At 42.3% G+C, this 17,596-nt stretch overlaps 1 protein-coding gene across 1 annotated transcript in view; it reads left to right on the forward strand.

The window, feature by feature from the left end:
- The first annotated feature begins 1,248 nt into the window (after positions 1-1,248).
- sema3c (sema domain, immunoglobulin domain (Ig), short basic domain, secreted, (semaphorin) 3C) overlaps positions 1,249-17,596 on the forward strand; it is a 43,391-nt gene continuing 27,043 nt past the window's right edge. The window contains exons 1-2 of the mRNA XM_083935203.1: positions 1,249-1,409; positions 5,595-5,761. Coding sequence (XP_083791329.1) covers positions 5,632-5,761 — 130 coding nt within the window. The 5' untranslated portion in view covers positions 1,249-1,409; positions 5,595-5,631. The remainder of the gene's footprint in view (positions 1,410-5,594; positions 5,762-17,596) is intronic.

Raw genomic sequence — 17,596 nt, forward strand, 5'->3', positions numbered from 1 at the left:
CTCCGATAAAATAAAAACTAGTCTGGTACAAATACAGTGTTGTCATGGAGATATGACCTCAACATACATACTAGAATGTTTTTTTGTAACAGGCCTTAAATAGGTTTAATTATACTGTTTAACATGGGGTCAATGAGTAATTCCTCTATTATGAAACCTGCCCCTAGTGGCCACTCAGCTCGGAGAACTGCATTTTTTAGCACTTCCTTATTGGATCAACCTGGAAATCGCTGTGGGGGCTTGGTTTATAGAGATGAACTTATTTCCTGTCTGGCTTAGCCGGTGTACTAGTAGGTATAAGCTGATGCCAAATGTCCACTTCAACTATCTCTGCTATCTTACTGCAGGGGCACTGTTCCTCAACTGGGGCTAAGCACGGCCCAGCATGATCGTGATTGGTTTAAAAAAAGCCCAGCGTGCTAATTTCCCCATTTCACCACAATGCAAGATTAACTTATTTCTATCCACACCCCCAGACTTTTTTCAAACTTCTTGTGTTCAGCCCCAACTGACACCGATTTAGGTGGCATCCCTTAGGGCAATTTATCAGATTTATAGCAGCCCTCTCTTGAGCCACAAAAATCTGTATCCAACTTTTGTAACATATTTAGTAAAGAGCTGTACCTGCTTGAAGAGTCATGTATCTCCATGATTTGAATCTTTGACCTTCAGCACAAGTAAACAAGACCTGTAAACAGACTTTAATGTGTTAAATCTGTGGAGTTCCCCTAAGTGACTCAATGATGGAGAGCATACCTGCTAAACATCAGTCTTGCTTCAACCATTTTTAACATGAAACTTCATCTCTGAGTCATAATTTCTTTGCGTAGTTAAAATGGTTCCAGCAAATACTTACAAACTGAATCATTATTGTAGAAAATCTGATGACACTTATATGCAGACAAAATAGAGACGAATGGAAAATGTCTGGTTTTAATAAATATCATGGAGGGCAAACTTTATATCATTAGTCCTGAAAGAGTCTGACATTTTCCGGCTGAACTCTCTCTGCGTGAGGTACAACCACCTTTCTGATGTGTCGAACTGTACGTGTTAAAGTTTGCTGTCTAGTTAACGGAGGGAGGGAAAGGGGAAGATCATGGAAGGGAGGCGTGGGGAGGAGGGGGAGGAGGAGAAGGAGGAGGGGGAGGGGGACTTCAGTGGAGAGTCTGTAATAGGACACCATCCCTCTCTGTCTTTTTGCTCTCCTCCCTCTCTCGTCTCCTCTCCTCTCTCAGTCAAGCCTACTCTGTGAGCACTTAGATGGAATAGCAGCATTTTTCCTCATTGGTGTCACTGGTGGAAACTGGAAACAAGGTGTTTTTTAAAGGGGATAAATAAGACCCAGATCTTGGTTTGGTACCTGGCCTGTTCAAGTGGGACTCGCCCTGGAGGAAGCTCCTGAAAAGGTGAGTCCTGGACCAGGGATTGATCATAATCCTGTCTCTGTAGGAGAGTCTATACTGTACCTGCTGTGCTGTGCTGTGCTGTACTGTACTGCACCACTGTACCGTACTGTAGTGGAGCAGATGGCACAATGGATGCAGGGAGGAGGTGGTGGGCAGGAGGCTAACAGGTGCAGAGTCCCACCAGTGAGAATAACTGGAAGTAAACTTGCCGCTCCTTCTTTTTAAAAACTTGTGTAATATTACATCAGACTACCGTGGCATGCTTCATTTGGTCTATTTCAGATATACATTTCCTGTATATGAGTCATGATTTTGTTGCAGTTGCTGTATTACTCAGAGGCTCATTTTCTCTGACTGTAAGTAAAAGTAAAAACCTTATTTGACACTGTGAAGAGGATTGTTTACGATCACAAGGTCTGAATGCCGCGATCATAAGATTCAAACCATTGAATCAGTACGACAAGTTTAAGTACTTAAAATACACACACTAACTGCGCCTGCTAGTCATGTGTATGAAGGAACGTGTGGTTGTAACAGAGCCGCTGTCAACTGGATGACAGGGTGTGGTATGAACACACACACACACACACACACACACCATCATGTAAGAGCTGGGACAGCCAGAGCAACTTGAGAATTGTTTTCTATTTAAATCCTCCAGTCCAGGAAAAATTAAACCAAAATACTAAATAATTAAATCTACCAAACATAAATCCAGATGGAAGGACTTTCTGTCTCTGGTCGTTAAGTAGTGTTCATGTGTTTAAAGCATTAACAAGACCAGATGGGAGCCAAACAATCACAGACCCCGTTTGGAGAGATGGAGAGAAAAAAAAGATTTGCTTGTGCAGCTATGCAGTTTTCTGCTTTCATCAGTATTAGTTTTTAAGCAGCAGTTCCCCCTGAAATAGTGAGATGGAAATTTCATTAGGCTGTCATCCAAGGAATGCACAATAAACACAATCATCATTACACCCCACTGGAAATGTAACTCTCCACTCATTCAAGCTGACCTCCTTTTTGTGGAGACATTTAATTGCCGTCGCAGAGATTCCTTGGCCGACTGCGCTGGAATTTCTGGCCTTTGAAGAGCTTGGCGTAATTAATTGAAGTATCGATTATTTTTGTTCATGGCAACAAACATTATTGCAAGTCTTTATTGGGAGACCCATTATTCCAGGCGAGCGTTAAAGTGCTCCACAAGTGCGAGGGAGGCTGGAAGTGAGCTCGTTCATGCCTCGGAGTGGTGATCATCAAAGGAAGAAGCAAAGGAAGTGTCTAAACCTGAGCTGGTGGGATGTCATAGGACGCTTAGAAACTCCCTTGACGATGAGTTTAGCAGCTGTGCGACCAACGCTTCCACGCCAAAGCCTCTCCCCGGGAGATCACCCATCCCTCTGGGCATGCAGGGAGGGGTAGGAGTGGACGGTCGACAGTTTAAAAGGGTCAATTCACTAAGATAACGAAGAAGCTAATTATTTTTACTTAGTCGTATCTGAACCTTAACGCCAGACAAGAATGCCAGCATACCAGATTACATTAAATTTTCAATTATTATTTTTAAGTCCAATGCTTTTTAAAATTCTGGCTCTGCAGTATGGTTTAGGTTAAGGGAAGATAATGGCTTTGGCAATAAACCAAGGTTGGGAGATTAAGTTTGAACAACAAAAACACTTTGCTTAAAGTCCGGGAAAACATTGTGGTTAAGGCTAATATAAAGGCATTTGTTAATTGGTCTGTGACAGCGTGCAAACTCCAGTCTCCTGCAGGAAAGTTATATGTGCTACACACCCTTTCTTTCTTGCTCGCAACATGAAAGACACACTCCCTACTGCGTTGCCGAACGGTCCCAATTGGATGTAAATCACAGCATGCAGAATTATCAAATATGTACATCTTTTCTAGCATACTGTTCTGTGTGTGTAGTTCTTCCTAGTTTGTTTTTAACCCCCACATTTCGACACATTGTTGTGTTTGTTGTTGTTTGTGGTTCTCACACAGCATTTAAAAATGCATTTAAAGTTTGCATTCAAAATACTTTGCACTGAAGAAGTTATCCCTATTCTCAAAGCTGCAGACCGATAACTTTGACTTAAATCACCAAAATGGCCTTAGCTGCTGTGAGACCTGAAAGCTATAAAGGCTCCATTTTTGACCTGGTTAAGTCCTCAGGGTCTAGTTCGGCCGCATACCTTGAAAATGTGATTGTGCATCCAAAGAACTTTTTCTCAGCTATTAACACAGCTTTGAAATGAAAATGTAATTTCAATGGACAAAGTTCAAAGCCTTGAAAGTCTTGCAATTGACAGGAAAATAACTAAATTGAAACTTGAGGCTTGACTTTTACTTTAAGTTTATTTACTTACATTCTATTGTGATGGAGGCATAAATTTCAGACTGATATCTCAAACTTAAGCAAGTGAGACCAGCGCTATTTGCATGGCTTCATACCACTACAGGTATATTGTAATGTGAGTGAACCAACCCTTAGAAGAATGGCAACAGAAGCCATAGCAGGTCAAGTGCTGAGCCTCAGTAAAAGGGTCAGAGGAGCAATCCCAAAGTGTTGGGAGACGCCCGATCTGAAGCTGGCTGTGTGTGTGTGTGTGTGTGTGTGTGTGCATGTGTGTGTGCGTGTGCACGGATGATACAGCAGAGAGGTGCTGCAGTACAGAGGCCGGGGCCGCCAGGATAAACCCCATGCTGTTTTATTTCTCTCCAGCGCAGCCAAAGAGATCCCATTCCTCTGCAGTTTCCCATCTGTTCTCCGTATGCACCTGAACTGTAGAAATCCACCTCAGCTTCATATCAGTCACGCTTCACTCCACCACACACACCCATATCAAAACCTATTTGTACACTACACCCCAAACTGAAATTTTCATAGCAATCATGTGGCTTTTCTATCTCCTGGCCATCAATTTTTCATTGCACATCCATAAGCCATGAGAGCGGAGATCTAACCCCCCTTGTGTTTTCTTTTTGCATGTGAAAGAAACATCCTCTTTATCTAGTGCAATGTGTTTTTTGCACACAGGTACTGTAACAGCCAGTTTGGGTGGTTAAAACGGCAAAGTCTCCAGCAGTGGAGTTTTGCATTGCAGGAGTTAGTGTCCCGCAGGCAGTACAGTACCTGCCTCTATCAATAATGGAGCTGCTCTTGTCCTGTTATGGAAAAGGAACAAGAGGAGGCTAAGGAAGACGTTTCTCGGGCAGATCTTTGTGCAGATTTAACTCATCCATATTTAAGAGACATACATCTGCAAAGATATAGTAAATGATGGGATTTAACTGACATGTTCTGCTCTCATCCATGTCTTCATTCAGCATAGTGTTGTGCTATAATATACAGTACTTTATATGTCGGCATTTCTGGACCTGACAGACTGATGATTTAACTGTAAATATTGCACGTGTCTATTCTTGGTGTGGTATTTTTGTTCTCTTGCATAATTAATTGTATTTAAATTATGTAAGTATGATCCGAGACATTGTGTTGTTTTGAAACTACTGCTCTGTAAGCACTGATTTGGTCATTTTCATCAGAAGCCTATAAGCCCCATATTGACCCAGGGAAACATAGGTCTGCATTAAACATTTCACTTATTAAGACCATAAAACCAACTGCAATGAGTTATATTAAGTGTATATAGAGGTGAACGTAGGACCCTGGGAAAGATATGCTCCTCTTTTTAGCGACTAGTAGGCTAATGATTAGCTGGTGAGCATAGTGGAGCATTTAGGAGCAGAAACAAACATCTCATTCTTGCGTTGAGTGCAACCCAAAAGGACTGCGCGTATTGTACAGGACTACAAATAGATGCTAATGTCACTGTGTCTGCCATATGTGTAATGGTTTGCTAACATATTAGCACAAGTGTTTGTATGTCGTTAGCAATGTGCCCCCGAGTGGCCAAGAAAGTCTGTTAATACTGTTTTAAAATAACATATTGCAATATTAAGTGTGGCCCTGCAAAATGCAGTTCAAACAAATGTAAATATATCAGTTAGCTGATTTTGAAATGTTTGTTTGGAATAGCAACAACCAAAGAAGCTAGTTAGCAAAGAAACAAAAGCACAAAAACTCAAGCTAGTGAGGATTTTGTTTTTTAGTCATATTCCATATTTCTAAATATAAGGGAAAACTACATTTTTAAAATGTCCTCTTTCAAACACCTCCTACAGGCAGTGTTGACTGGTCGGGTTCCTGAGCGGTGCAGTCATGGGCAGGCCGGAGGGGTTGGCCAGGCCACCTCTGGTGTTAGCTATGGCTCTCCTGGCTCTCTCTCTCCTCTCCGCGGGGGTCTCCAGCCTCTCACAGCCGCTGCCAAGAGTCTTCCTCTCCTTTGAAGGTAAGAAGAAATAACAAGCATGCACTCCTCAAAATGAATGTAAAAACCAACAACTTGGAAGTTGTTGTGTTTCCCTGCAGATGTAATGAGGCTGCAGTGATGCCATGAGTTTAGTGTGCCAGTGCTAAACAAATGGTTGCTAATCAAGGCTAGCTTGGGGCTATAGTACAAGGCTTACCTGGACTTTGCAGATATAATGAAAACCATGCTGTTGTTTTGGATCAGATTAATCTTTGATAATGCTTTAATTACACAACCCGGGCCTTGAACCACGTTCTTGGACAGTCTTTGTCCATCCAGTGTCCTGCTGAGTGTCAGTAAAAAGTCAGACCTCTGCAGGAGGTGGCAGTTCTTGTCAGACCTACCATGAATCTGTTCCTGGTTAAATTTTAATCACACCCCTCCTTAGTGCATGCCTGTGGGCATTGTTGTTGCCTCTGGTTTTGATTCTCTTGTTTGATTTAATTTCTTTGACATATATTATTTTATGAATTTGTGTTGCTCCCTTTTAAGAGATCATGCTCTAGGGGTAGGCAGGTTCAGCGCTGTGTGTGTACATGCTTGCATGAGTCAGTGTAGATGAGCTGGCCGATCACTCAAGCCCCCGAGCCACGAGCGGTGCAGTAACCTTTTGGCTCTGGCTGGATAGTGAGCAGGGGCTGAAGGAGACGTTTGATCACCTTTCACTACTGTGGATTAGGCAGCACAGAGCAGCTGAGGCTGTCCGTCAGCATGTCTCCTCTCAGTTAGTTAATAAAGCCTTACAGAGGGAGATTAGAGCAGGTGTAGGTTTCTTTCTCTGGCTTAATTTGCCTTAATTGTGCCACATATTTCCCCAATTTGGGTTCATTTATTCTGTTTATGTTTCACTTTCATATCTTCTCTGCCTTTCTGTCCTTTTTTGGGCCTTCTGGCTATTTTTTAATTCCAAATATCTGAACCAGTTTGTTTGTGGTCTGCACAGCAAGTTGAAAAAAACAACTAATGACTGAATACATGGCGAAAGTTGGTTTTGACCCCTTGAACTACGTTATACGTTCACTCCTCCGTTGTTTCCAAATAGCCAGCTTAAAAGGTCAGAGGTGTCCATGCTGAAAATGAGCCAATCCCTGTAATCCTGGACCGCTCAATTCCCTTTCAGAGCGCGGATAAGTTTTGATCTGTGTTAGTCACTGTGGTTTTGTTCCCCACAGGGAGGACCATAAATGGAGAGTTTGACTTCACAGTGCACTAATTCTTTAAGAGGCTCTGGACTTTATTCTTAATGAGTGTTTATCTGTATGAAGAGGCGAGTGCGTGTGTGTTTCACTGTGCTAAAATTACCCTGGGATACATTTAGGGGAATTTATGAGGAAGGAGGCGTACGTTTGTTCAAAGCGGAGCAGCTAACTTCAGGTGTAAATTACCATGACAACTTTGAGCTTAAAACAACAGGCAGCAGAGTAAATGCACTTTTCTTGTTTTGGGTAAGAAATCATTTTGAACCAAAGGAGGATGAGGGTCAGAACTCCTTCTTAGCTGCAGGGGAAAGTTCGTCAGATGCACGAAGACTCTCAGGGCCCAAGGTGGAGGCTCCTTTCTCCCATAAACAGAGGGAAGAATTCAGGGAGTTTGGGCCCCATCCAAAGCAGCCAAAAAAGATGAATGAAGAGACACAGAAGAAGACGTGGTGTCTCCGAGGGGGAAGCAGGCGCAGGTGGTTTGGCACCTGCTGGGTGGCCAAAAGGCTAGTCTGGATTCTTCTGCTCCCACATGTGAAAACCTGTTAATTATTACAAGCTGGAACAAACCAAATCAAGAAAAATAAACGAGTGAGTGAGCCGTTTGGGTTGTACATAGATCTGGACGCATGAATATCCTCCCCTTTTTCCTCCTTGTATCACTGCTGAAATCCAATCCAGGGGTAAGGCAGGTTCACAGGACTCCCAGCGTAGCCTCGCGTCCTGCAGAGAAGTTGCTGTCTCTGACATTCTTCTCTCCCTCACTCTGCTTACTCCCGTGTTCCTCAGGCGAACGCAGCCAGACCACAATTAAAACCGCATAGTAAACAGGGAAAAATGCAGCTAACCCAAATAATAAACCCTCCAGCAGCGCCTTTCTCTTTCGTGCCTCGAGGAGTAACTCAGGCCCCCTCCCATACAGCACATACTACTTAGGGATTCCCAGTATGATAAAACATACAGTAATTACTCCTCTGCATTTGCTTGAGCAAGATATCCCCGCAAATGTGCACAGAAATGATAAAAGTTTGGTTTTTGTTTTGTTTTTAGTAAGTTTTGAAATACTTTTCTATCCACATCTGTGGGAAACAATCTTGAAAATCTAGACTGATATCATCGGTACGCTGGTTTTAGTCTTATCCCACCGAAGTAATTTTTTAAAAATTAAATTAAATCCCACTACTTATAAAATGTCTGACTAATTCAACTTTCTACTAAAAGTCTTTATCACTTTTAATCAATACAAACTGCTGTATGAGGTGACCTGTTTGTGTCTGGGATATGAGGGAAAAAAGTTAAACCGGTCACAATCGCCATGGACTAAGCCCTGGATGCAGCGACGGTGCTCTTACAAAATACATACCGGATAAAGCAGAAGGGCAGGAGACTGTAATCTGAAACAGACAGCCTATGTAGCCTAATCTACGTTTTATAAAGTCAGCATTTTATCTTAATCAACATTTTTTCCATCCATGGTGTGTAATCTAAAATACGTACTTCTCAGACGGTTTGGTGTTTAGACCATCTCTTCAGCACAGTTAACTTGTTTATTTTTCATTTTTTCTTTGGCAAAAAGAGCAATATCGTGATTTATTGACAACTGCTCAACAGCGTAATGAGTCAGACAGACAGTGTATTTTATGGAACAGGGCACAGTTTGTCGAACTTGCATGAACTTTGTATTCAAGCTGATTATTACAGATCATCAGATGCTTGCTTTTCTTGATCATTATGTATTAGAAAATGTATTGTTTTAGTGTCATTTTGTGCTCTTGTATTGGCACTTGTTTTAGCTAAATAACATTGATTGCAAGCTTCCAGAGAATGGATACTGTTTCACATCAAGGACATTAAAGTTCCCATATTGTACAAAATGATATGTCCATGCCAGTTTTGATTACAGAGCTGGCGAAGATGCTACATAAATACTGTGAAAGTATATAAAATCTCAATCCACAGAGAAATGCATGCTGCCCGTTATCAGAAACTGTACCTTTTTAAACAAGCTGTCAGAACTTCTGTACAGACGTCACAACTATAGTATATATAGGTAGAAAGTGTTGCTACAGTGCTGTTACACTCATTCCCTGGCTGCAATGAAGGTGTAGAGAGGCCAAGAGTGCAGTTGTAATACCCAAACAATGCTGACCAGAGTGGGCTTTCTCTAGCGTTTCAGACAGAAGGTGAATATAGGTATATTCAGACGGACAGGATGAGAAAATAATGTGTTTTTTGAACATTAAAGCGAAACATGTTCAAGAAAAAACCCAAAATTCAAGTATGAACCTGAAAATGAGCATAAGACATAGACATACTGTTCAGAAAGTTGCCATATTATTGTACAGTTTTAGGCTCAGAAGTACTAAATACTATAATAATAGAACTAATACTAAGAAACACAGCTAGTTATGTTGATTATTGGTTCTGCTACCGTATTAGAGGTTGGCCTTGCTGCTGCCAAAATGCCATTCCAGGGATGGTGAGATTAAAAATTCAGCCTCATTTATCCCTTCAGTTGGCAGTTGGTGCAGTGGTCTGTGTTTATGATCAGGATCATTTAACCTCATCAGTGGTCTCGCTCTGTTCTGGCAAAACTCCAGTATTCAAAACAGTATTAACTTAGAAATACATACAGTATGTATGTCAAATCATTAAAGATGTTTATTTGAAAGTGAGCGGGCCTGCGCATGCTTTCGCGTGGATAATGTAAATTTTGCACACATATGTTTGGCGGAGAGCCTGGCTGAGACATCGGAGAGATTGATTAAGATGATGTCTGCAGTTTAATGAGCGCTCGCTCGCACTGCAGTGAGCCACATGGGCTTCATTCACAGCCTGAACAGAACCAGGCACGGAGATCAGGAACCAGGCTTCAGGGAGCGGATACACCGGATCCCTCCGCCTCCACAGATTACTCCTCGCTTTTATCATGCCTCATTACTACCTCCACTCACCCCCCATTATTCATACAGCAATGATACTGCTCATACACTGTAGGTGGATGTCTGTGAAGGATGTTTACTTTGTGGTGAGGGTTTGCCTGTTGCTCTGTTGAAGAAAGAGTATATGTTTGTCCATGGTTAAGTACCTGGATGTGCATTCCTTTATTTTTTACTTTAGTTTATTGCATTTTATCCGCAAAACTTTCTGTTGAATCATTGTCAAAACTATGTGGTTTTACAGCTTCGCCAGTAATGAAAGGAAATCTACATGATATTTTGTTAAGCGAATACCTGAAATACCAAAAACAAAGAGAATTTTAAGGCTCTCATCAAGCTGAACAGAACTGCCTTTTCTGATTTTCTTTGAGTGAAGATCTGCCTGGATATTCTTAGCCGTTATTACTTTAACCTCTTGTAAGGTCAAGTGTCAGATTTAAATCTAATATAAGTAGAAGGATGAATATTTTGATGCTCAGGGTCTCCTTTTGCCTGAGGTTTAATGCATATGATAAATCACTTCCCTTTCATACTTGTATTTTGGGTTTCGTAGATGTCTTTAAATGGCCACTTAAATGAAAATCATGTTCAACAAGCGACACAGATACCAGACTTGGGAGGGTGAAGGCATGTGTAGACCTTTGGGGTCGACAAAAGATCAAAATGTCAAAGATTAATGCTGACAAGTCGCCAGAAGCAGGGCAGGATGTCTATGTCTGTGCCTAAAGCTTAATTCTTTGCTAACATTTCCCTGTCTCTGTTTCACATTAGACCTGCACATTAGCTTCTCCACTTTCCTGCGGTGAACATAATAAAGCCTGTGAAGTAAATCAGTGATGCTCTGTGATTATAGGGAATTCCTGGCCGGGCAAAACATAGGCCTGTCCAATCTGTCGACAAGGGGAAACATGCTACAAATAGCAATAGGTTAGAAGTGTGTGTTTATTTGTGTGTACATGGCATGAAGAGAGGTATTTCTTTGTGTTTGTGCGCATCCCCCAGGATCATGTCCTGAGATGTCCATCTAATTGCCTGACTTGCAGCATGGACATTTTTCTGCAGGAGGGCAAGGGAGAGCGGTGAGCTCCAGCTTGCTTCGCCTCGGGGCTGACAGCGTGTGAGATGTTTGACAGCTCCTCTGTCAGCCTGTCTTTCTCTGCCCGTCTCTTTCTGTTTAGCCATTCCTGTGTCTGACCTTGCTAGCCCTGTTGAATGTTTTATTATTCCTCCTCCCGAACATGTTGAAAGGTAATCAATGGCCATCAATACGAACAAAGGCAGTGTCTCTTCAAGGATAGCCAAGGTCAACTGGAGAATCGTTGAGTTGTAGATTGGCATCGTCACAAATCCAGGACCTATTCTTATGAAAGTATTTATGCAAGTTTTCGTATACTCCTTCATGTGTTGTGTTTTGTATTTTGTGATCTGAGGTATGGAAATGTGCAATAACTATTATTATAATGGAGCTTTTCCATCGACTGAAGAGTGCCTTACGTTTTAGAGGTATAAAGCATTGACTATCTCTGGATTAAGGATTAAGACAGATTTCTAATCCATTACTATAAATATTTTATGACCTGAGATTTCTTCTATGAGCAGATTTAAAGAGTCAGGAGTCTACAGCCAACTGAAAAAGCTCTAACAGGTGCATTTGTCATTGTTGCTCTCACAGCAAGTCGTCACTCAACACCACAGAAACAAAGCCTCGACCTCAGTGACATCATGTCACTGAGAAAATATAGCTTTTTTAACATGACACAGTCTTAGCCTTGAAGATGGCAGAGAGGACTCCAACCTCGTTGAGCCTTTTCTTTTTTCCCTTGGCCGTCCTCCATGACTAGTAAACACATCAACTCTGAGAATCCTCTGACCCGTATCTCCTGCAAGCCTCCCCTCGTTTTGAGCGTCTCTGCGAGAGCCTCCCTGATAGTAAAATCACAGAGATTTACTGTCTTGCTGTAGGTGAGGGGTAACTGGAGTCTCCTGGTGTGGGCAGGTGAGAGGTCAGGGCTAAAAGGCAGGGGTGGCCGGCGGTACATGTTGGTTCTGTGCAAAAGGAGCGGTTGCCGTTGACATGTGAAGGAGAGGCCAGGTGCTAATTGGAGCACTGGGAATGCAAACTAGCTGGCCGGCGGGGCAGAGTGATGGGCAAATTGTCATCTCAAGTTTCGGCTCCTACAGGGAATATTAGCCAACACTTTAGCAGGTCAGCCGTGGAGTGAAACCAGCAGTCGACATTGGTGCTGGATAACATCACTCCGCACAAACACACACACTTAGCCAAGGGAGAAAACACTCCATATTTAGATGCAGTATCTGCTTTGAGGGGCTGATGTGAGAGAAGACATGCATAAGAACTCAGGCATTATGTTCCCATTACAAATGTCTGGATATAGATAATTTGCGTCAGACAACAATCAGAAAATTAATGTGATGTAGTAGATAAAGAATCGTCCATCTCTGAGCCTGGCCTCTGTCCATGACAAGTAGTTTCAGTGCAGTAAGTGTGTGCATGCTTTTTGCATTGAGTGCTGAGCACAGTCGGCCTGAGAATGTGGAGTATGTCTGTTGGACAGACAGTCGGACGACTCTGTCAGCCAACCGTCCTGGGTGGTCTCCACAAAACTGGAACGACACCTTAACTTCCCCTGTGTCATATGTATATGCTACCAGTCATTACTGTATACCATCAGGCTTGTCCCCAGAGGAGAATGGGTGACCGGCTGGTTCAGGCAACAGCCATTACTTATCTCTAGAGGGGCCTGTCTGTTGCCAGGATAAACTCTTTTACTGGTGCAGTATGTGTGAGTCAGCCAACACTGTGTTCGGTAAGTGCAGCCATCCAGAACTGAGCCAGAAGAGCTCTTTGCATTGTCCAGACAAAGAGAAATGGTATTTGGCACCAGGTTTGAAGTCAGGCCTCTGTGATGAAACCCACTCTATCTTACTTGGCAAGATAAATTGCGAGAGGGCGGTTCAATAGTTATCAAGTCAGTTGGATTGGGGTCCTTTCACCGGCTGCCCCTGACAACCGCAGAACAGGTTTTCCTCCAACTGAATGGAAAGCAAGCCTCATTAGCATGGAGTTAATATATTCATGCAGGCCTTCAGGTACAAAGCCAATTGATGAGGGGGCATTTGCATGGCACCAATGTTGTTTTGTAATTAGTCCACTGTCAAACCCTGAAGTGTTAAATAGGTGCAGGGACCCTTTGGCTTGTGTTCAGACACTGGTGTTAATCAAAAAACACAACACTCCAGACACCCGGTCAATTTGTTTAAAGCTGCTCGTCCCTGCTGCACACAGGCTAAGCTAATGTATGGACAAAATAATACCATATTGTTGCCCCATGCTGATTTTTTTATCACCTTGTGATGTATATAGCAAAGTTTGTGCTGGATCGTATAATCCACAGCTGTGTTTTTCAGTCTTAACCACTTTCCTCTCATCACGTTTCCCCACTAAATTAACCACGATGACACGTTGTTTCCTTTCATGCTCTTCCACCTCCTTGTTATCTCCCATCAAGCTGGAAGAAGTGACACCAGCTCAGTCAGTTGGCACGGGCTCCTAAGACCTCAGTCCCGGGTGGTGCAAAACTACAGTGGCCTCTCTCATAAAGATCCCACATAGTTTCCAGCGACAGTGAATCTCTAATTTTTACGATGCTGCGTTACAACAAACCACTCCTTGTTTGGACATCCCAAACCAGAACCATGGGTCGGTTGTTTACTGCTGTAGGCATTGCTGTGAAGCTCGGCCTGATCAAATAACCAATTATGTCTTATGGGTTGAAAACCTGAGGGAAGCATCCTTGTGTGGTCGTTGCTTTTCCTCTGGTGGCTACATAATCACATCAGAAAACACTTTAATTGTTGCCATACAAACAAGGGCACAAACAGGTCCCTTTTTTGTTTTTCTATTTCTACCTCGCTTTTTACCGCGATCCCACAAAAGAACATTTTTTGTTTTGTTTCACTCTGTGAGGCACTGTGGCTCTCTGGGTTATTACTCTGAAACCTGTGTCCATAAACAATCCATTCTCCTACACTTTACAGAAGGGGAATTACCAGCAACAATGATCACAGCTTGTAGTTTCTTCAGATATCTTTTCTTCAAGGCTGTAGTGACAGGACTGATGAAAAGCACTGCCTGCTGCCATGAACCAAAGAGCTGTATTTAATTTTGACAGTCAGGGATCAATTAACATGGCATACATGTTTAAAGATGGATGTGCATTCATCAGGCCACCTGTCACGACATCTCTGCAGATCTGTCTGTGACCTAGGGCTACAACCATTGAATATTTCCATTATTGATTAAGGATTTAGTCCATTTAATGTCAGAAAGTAGTGACCATTGCTTTTGTTTGTGTCTGACCAAAAGTTCAAAACCCAAAAATGTTGACTAATGCAAACATGAGGAATGGAAATTTAAACATCTACAATTCCCTTACAACGAGGCAGACTCTATCTGCTAAGAGACATAATGTGATACAAGCTCAAGAGCATCTATTAGTGGAGCTTTTGGTGAACATTGTCTTAGATCCTTGTTAACAATGATACAAACCAAAGGAAATCAGCAAATCCTGAAATTTGCAAAGCTGAAAACAGGAACATTTAAGATTTTTGCTTGATTTAAAGTGTCAGTCTACCAATTTTGCACAAAGGTCAGTTTAGCCTTTTAAAAGAGCTGTATAATGGCCTCTGCTTCCTGGGAGGGAGCTCTCAAAAGTGTAAGATCTTGTAATGTTAACACTTTTAACAGAGAGCCTGTATTACAAACTGGAGGCTTGGGTGAAAGGGAGCTTATCAATCTGCATTGTTGAAACTGTAATGTGTTTAGAGCTTGACCTACACAAAGAACTAAAAGTCAGGATGTCTCCGCCTCTGCTGCTTTGATTTTAAGATTTTTGCTGCTAAATTGCAGGAGCACCCCTTATTTAAGAAAATTATTGTTTTTTTCGATCATTTAATCGATCAATTAATCCACTAATTGTTTCAGGAAAACTTTAATCATCTCTTTTTATTCATTTGCATTACAGCCCATCCTCCAACATGCAAGTGTGGAAGGTTTTGGGCTAACAGGATCTCCTCTGCAGCAAAGAAAGCAACCTGCTGTTTAATATTGAATGACCGCGGCCGTTTCTCTGCCCGACAAAAGGCTTTTGTGCTGCTTCCGCTTGACCACTTCACACACAAGAAAACACATCAAAGAGAGAAAGTCTCAGCTCTCCACTCACCCCCTTGCCCTTTTCAGCTAACCCCATGGATTATGGTGGATTGTATCACCATCGGCCGTCCATCTGACCACTATGGGTCAGAGCTCAAAGTCAAAGGCAGGACACTAGGGACTGCTGTGAGGTCCGCAGGGAGCAGGAAGGCCAACCTGCTCACATTCATAATAGAAAACCCACCAACTGTCGATGCTCAAACCCTGCTTCCTCTCTCTTTTTGCAGTTTCTTTCTCTCCCCACCTGCAATGAGGACAGCAGCCAGAAAGACAAAACAACACAGAATAAGACATTTGATCACTCACATTACCTCAGATTTTCCCAATCCTACTATCAAGTGTGCAGTCCCCTCCTTTGCACCAGAAATCCCTTAAACTGCAGATCTAAAACAGCAAAACAGGGCAGGACTATTATTCTATGATCTAATGTTCTGTCCTTCAGCATCCACAAAACAATACTGTCAACAAGAAGCTGCTTTCATGAGTAATGACATCCTCAAACTTTTGACCGTTTTGAGAATCCCCTCCTTTCTGAAAGTTTTGTGATCTCAACAACGTGGAATGCATTATAAACTCAAGACTAACTAACTGCATGTGGTTCGGAGGACTTTATCATCACAGACACGAAAACAAACAATTGCGCTCCAACTTTGTGTTTTCTGTTGTCATTCCTGATGTTTAACTATGAAAATGTTTGCAAACTGTGAGCTCATGGGGTCAGAAAACTTTCCAGTGATGGAATGAAATTGGACTGAACTCAAGCAGCAGTTTCCGTCTACAAAGACCTCATATGAAGATTATGAGCTGGCACTGATTCTGTAAACACATGGCCCCCGGTGCATATATTGAATGACTGTGTAAAACCTTGACGATTGTTCAGTGCAGCCCTCCCTCTTCCTGATAGAGCAGGTGCACCATCTGGCAGTGTGAACCCTTGATGTTGGTCTCCAATGCTGCAGCAGTGCCGGCATGACTCACATGTTTATATGAGATTGAAAGTCTCACACTGAGAAGATACTGGATCCATCGGTATGTGGGCTCCAGAGGGGTTTGCTCTCAGTGAAGGAGCTGGATCCCTGTGACACACCCCTGCTGCATCCCAGCACAGCACGGGCTTAACTGGCCTTCCACCCTCACGAAAAAAGTGAACGTCTCCTGTATGTCTCCGCTGAGAAAACAATACAAAGTTTGTGATGGTATTTAACGGTTACCTCACACCACACCTTTCTGAACGATGTGTTCCCTTGTTGAATGTTCTAGAGCAGGGATGTCAAAGTCAAATACATCAGAGGGCCAAAAAAACAAATTTGCTACGAGCCGAGGGCCGGACTGGTTCAGTGTTTATTAAAACATATTAAAATGATTGCATAGAACCTATTGAACCAAGACCTGACACAGTGGGGAGGGGGGTTGCTGAAAGTTGACATCTGCCTTGAATGCTGATGAATAATGAAGCCCACTTGCGGCGCTGCAGTGGGTTCGTGGGCTACCGTTGCATTGTGGGTAATGTAGTTTTGGTGCGTGAAAAACGGCAGCAGACGGCTGTGGCGTGCGGGCCGGTTCTAATACTAATGAAATATCATCCCGCGGGCCAAGATAATTCATTTGCTGGCCGGATCTGGCCCGCGGGCCTTGACTTTGACATCCATGTTCTAGAGGTTGCACCCTACTCCATAATGTTTAACTACCATGGATTTATAACATTTAGAGTTAATTTGATACTGTAAGTTAATATTTTTGTATTTACAAAAACAAAAAAACTAAATCTCGGTTATCTATTCATCAGCATATTATCAAAACTTGTGGCTGCAAAATTGTAAGATCATTTGTTTAGAATGCTGCAGGGATGACATATGTATGTAGGCCAACATGGACGTTAGCACCAGCCTTGGGGGTTTTTCCATTGCATTTTGGATTATTGCAGAAGATAACCTCTGTGGGAAATACAAGTTTATGATCCCGAGCCATCGCCACAAGTAAGAAGCTAACATTAGGCTATAAACGAAGTACACCACAGTCTCTACAGCGTGACTACAATGTCACCACCACTAAGCCGACGACAACCTCTCTGGTCTCCTTTAGCCACTTGTTAGCAACAGCCTTTTTGAAGACAAATGGGTTTTTTACCGACATTTTATGTTGGAGAATTTTAAAAATGACTAAAAAAAATAGAAAAAGAAAATCTCTTTATCTTATGTTAAACACAGACATTAAAAAACATTTAAAAAGAAACATTTAACCAATTTCCTGATTTTTAGGACTCATTCCTGAAGCGTTTTATTGACCAAAAGTCTAAAATTTGTACTTGATTGCAATTTTATAGCTACATTTCTATCTAGTGCCTGATAATTGTGATGAACTAGATGACAGCAACACCTACCAGTGTTGAAGGCCATTATTATATCTTCACATGGCAACAGTTTTAAACGTATAGTTAATGTTG

The sequence above is a fragment of the Echiichthys vipera genome (assembly GCF_963691815.1).
Source record: "Echiichthys vipera genome assembly, chromosome: 20".
NCBI lineage: Eukaryota > Metazoa > Chordata > Actinopteri > Perciformes > Trachinidae > Echiichthys > Echiichthys vipera.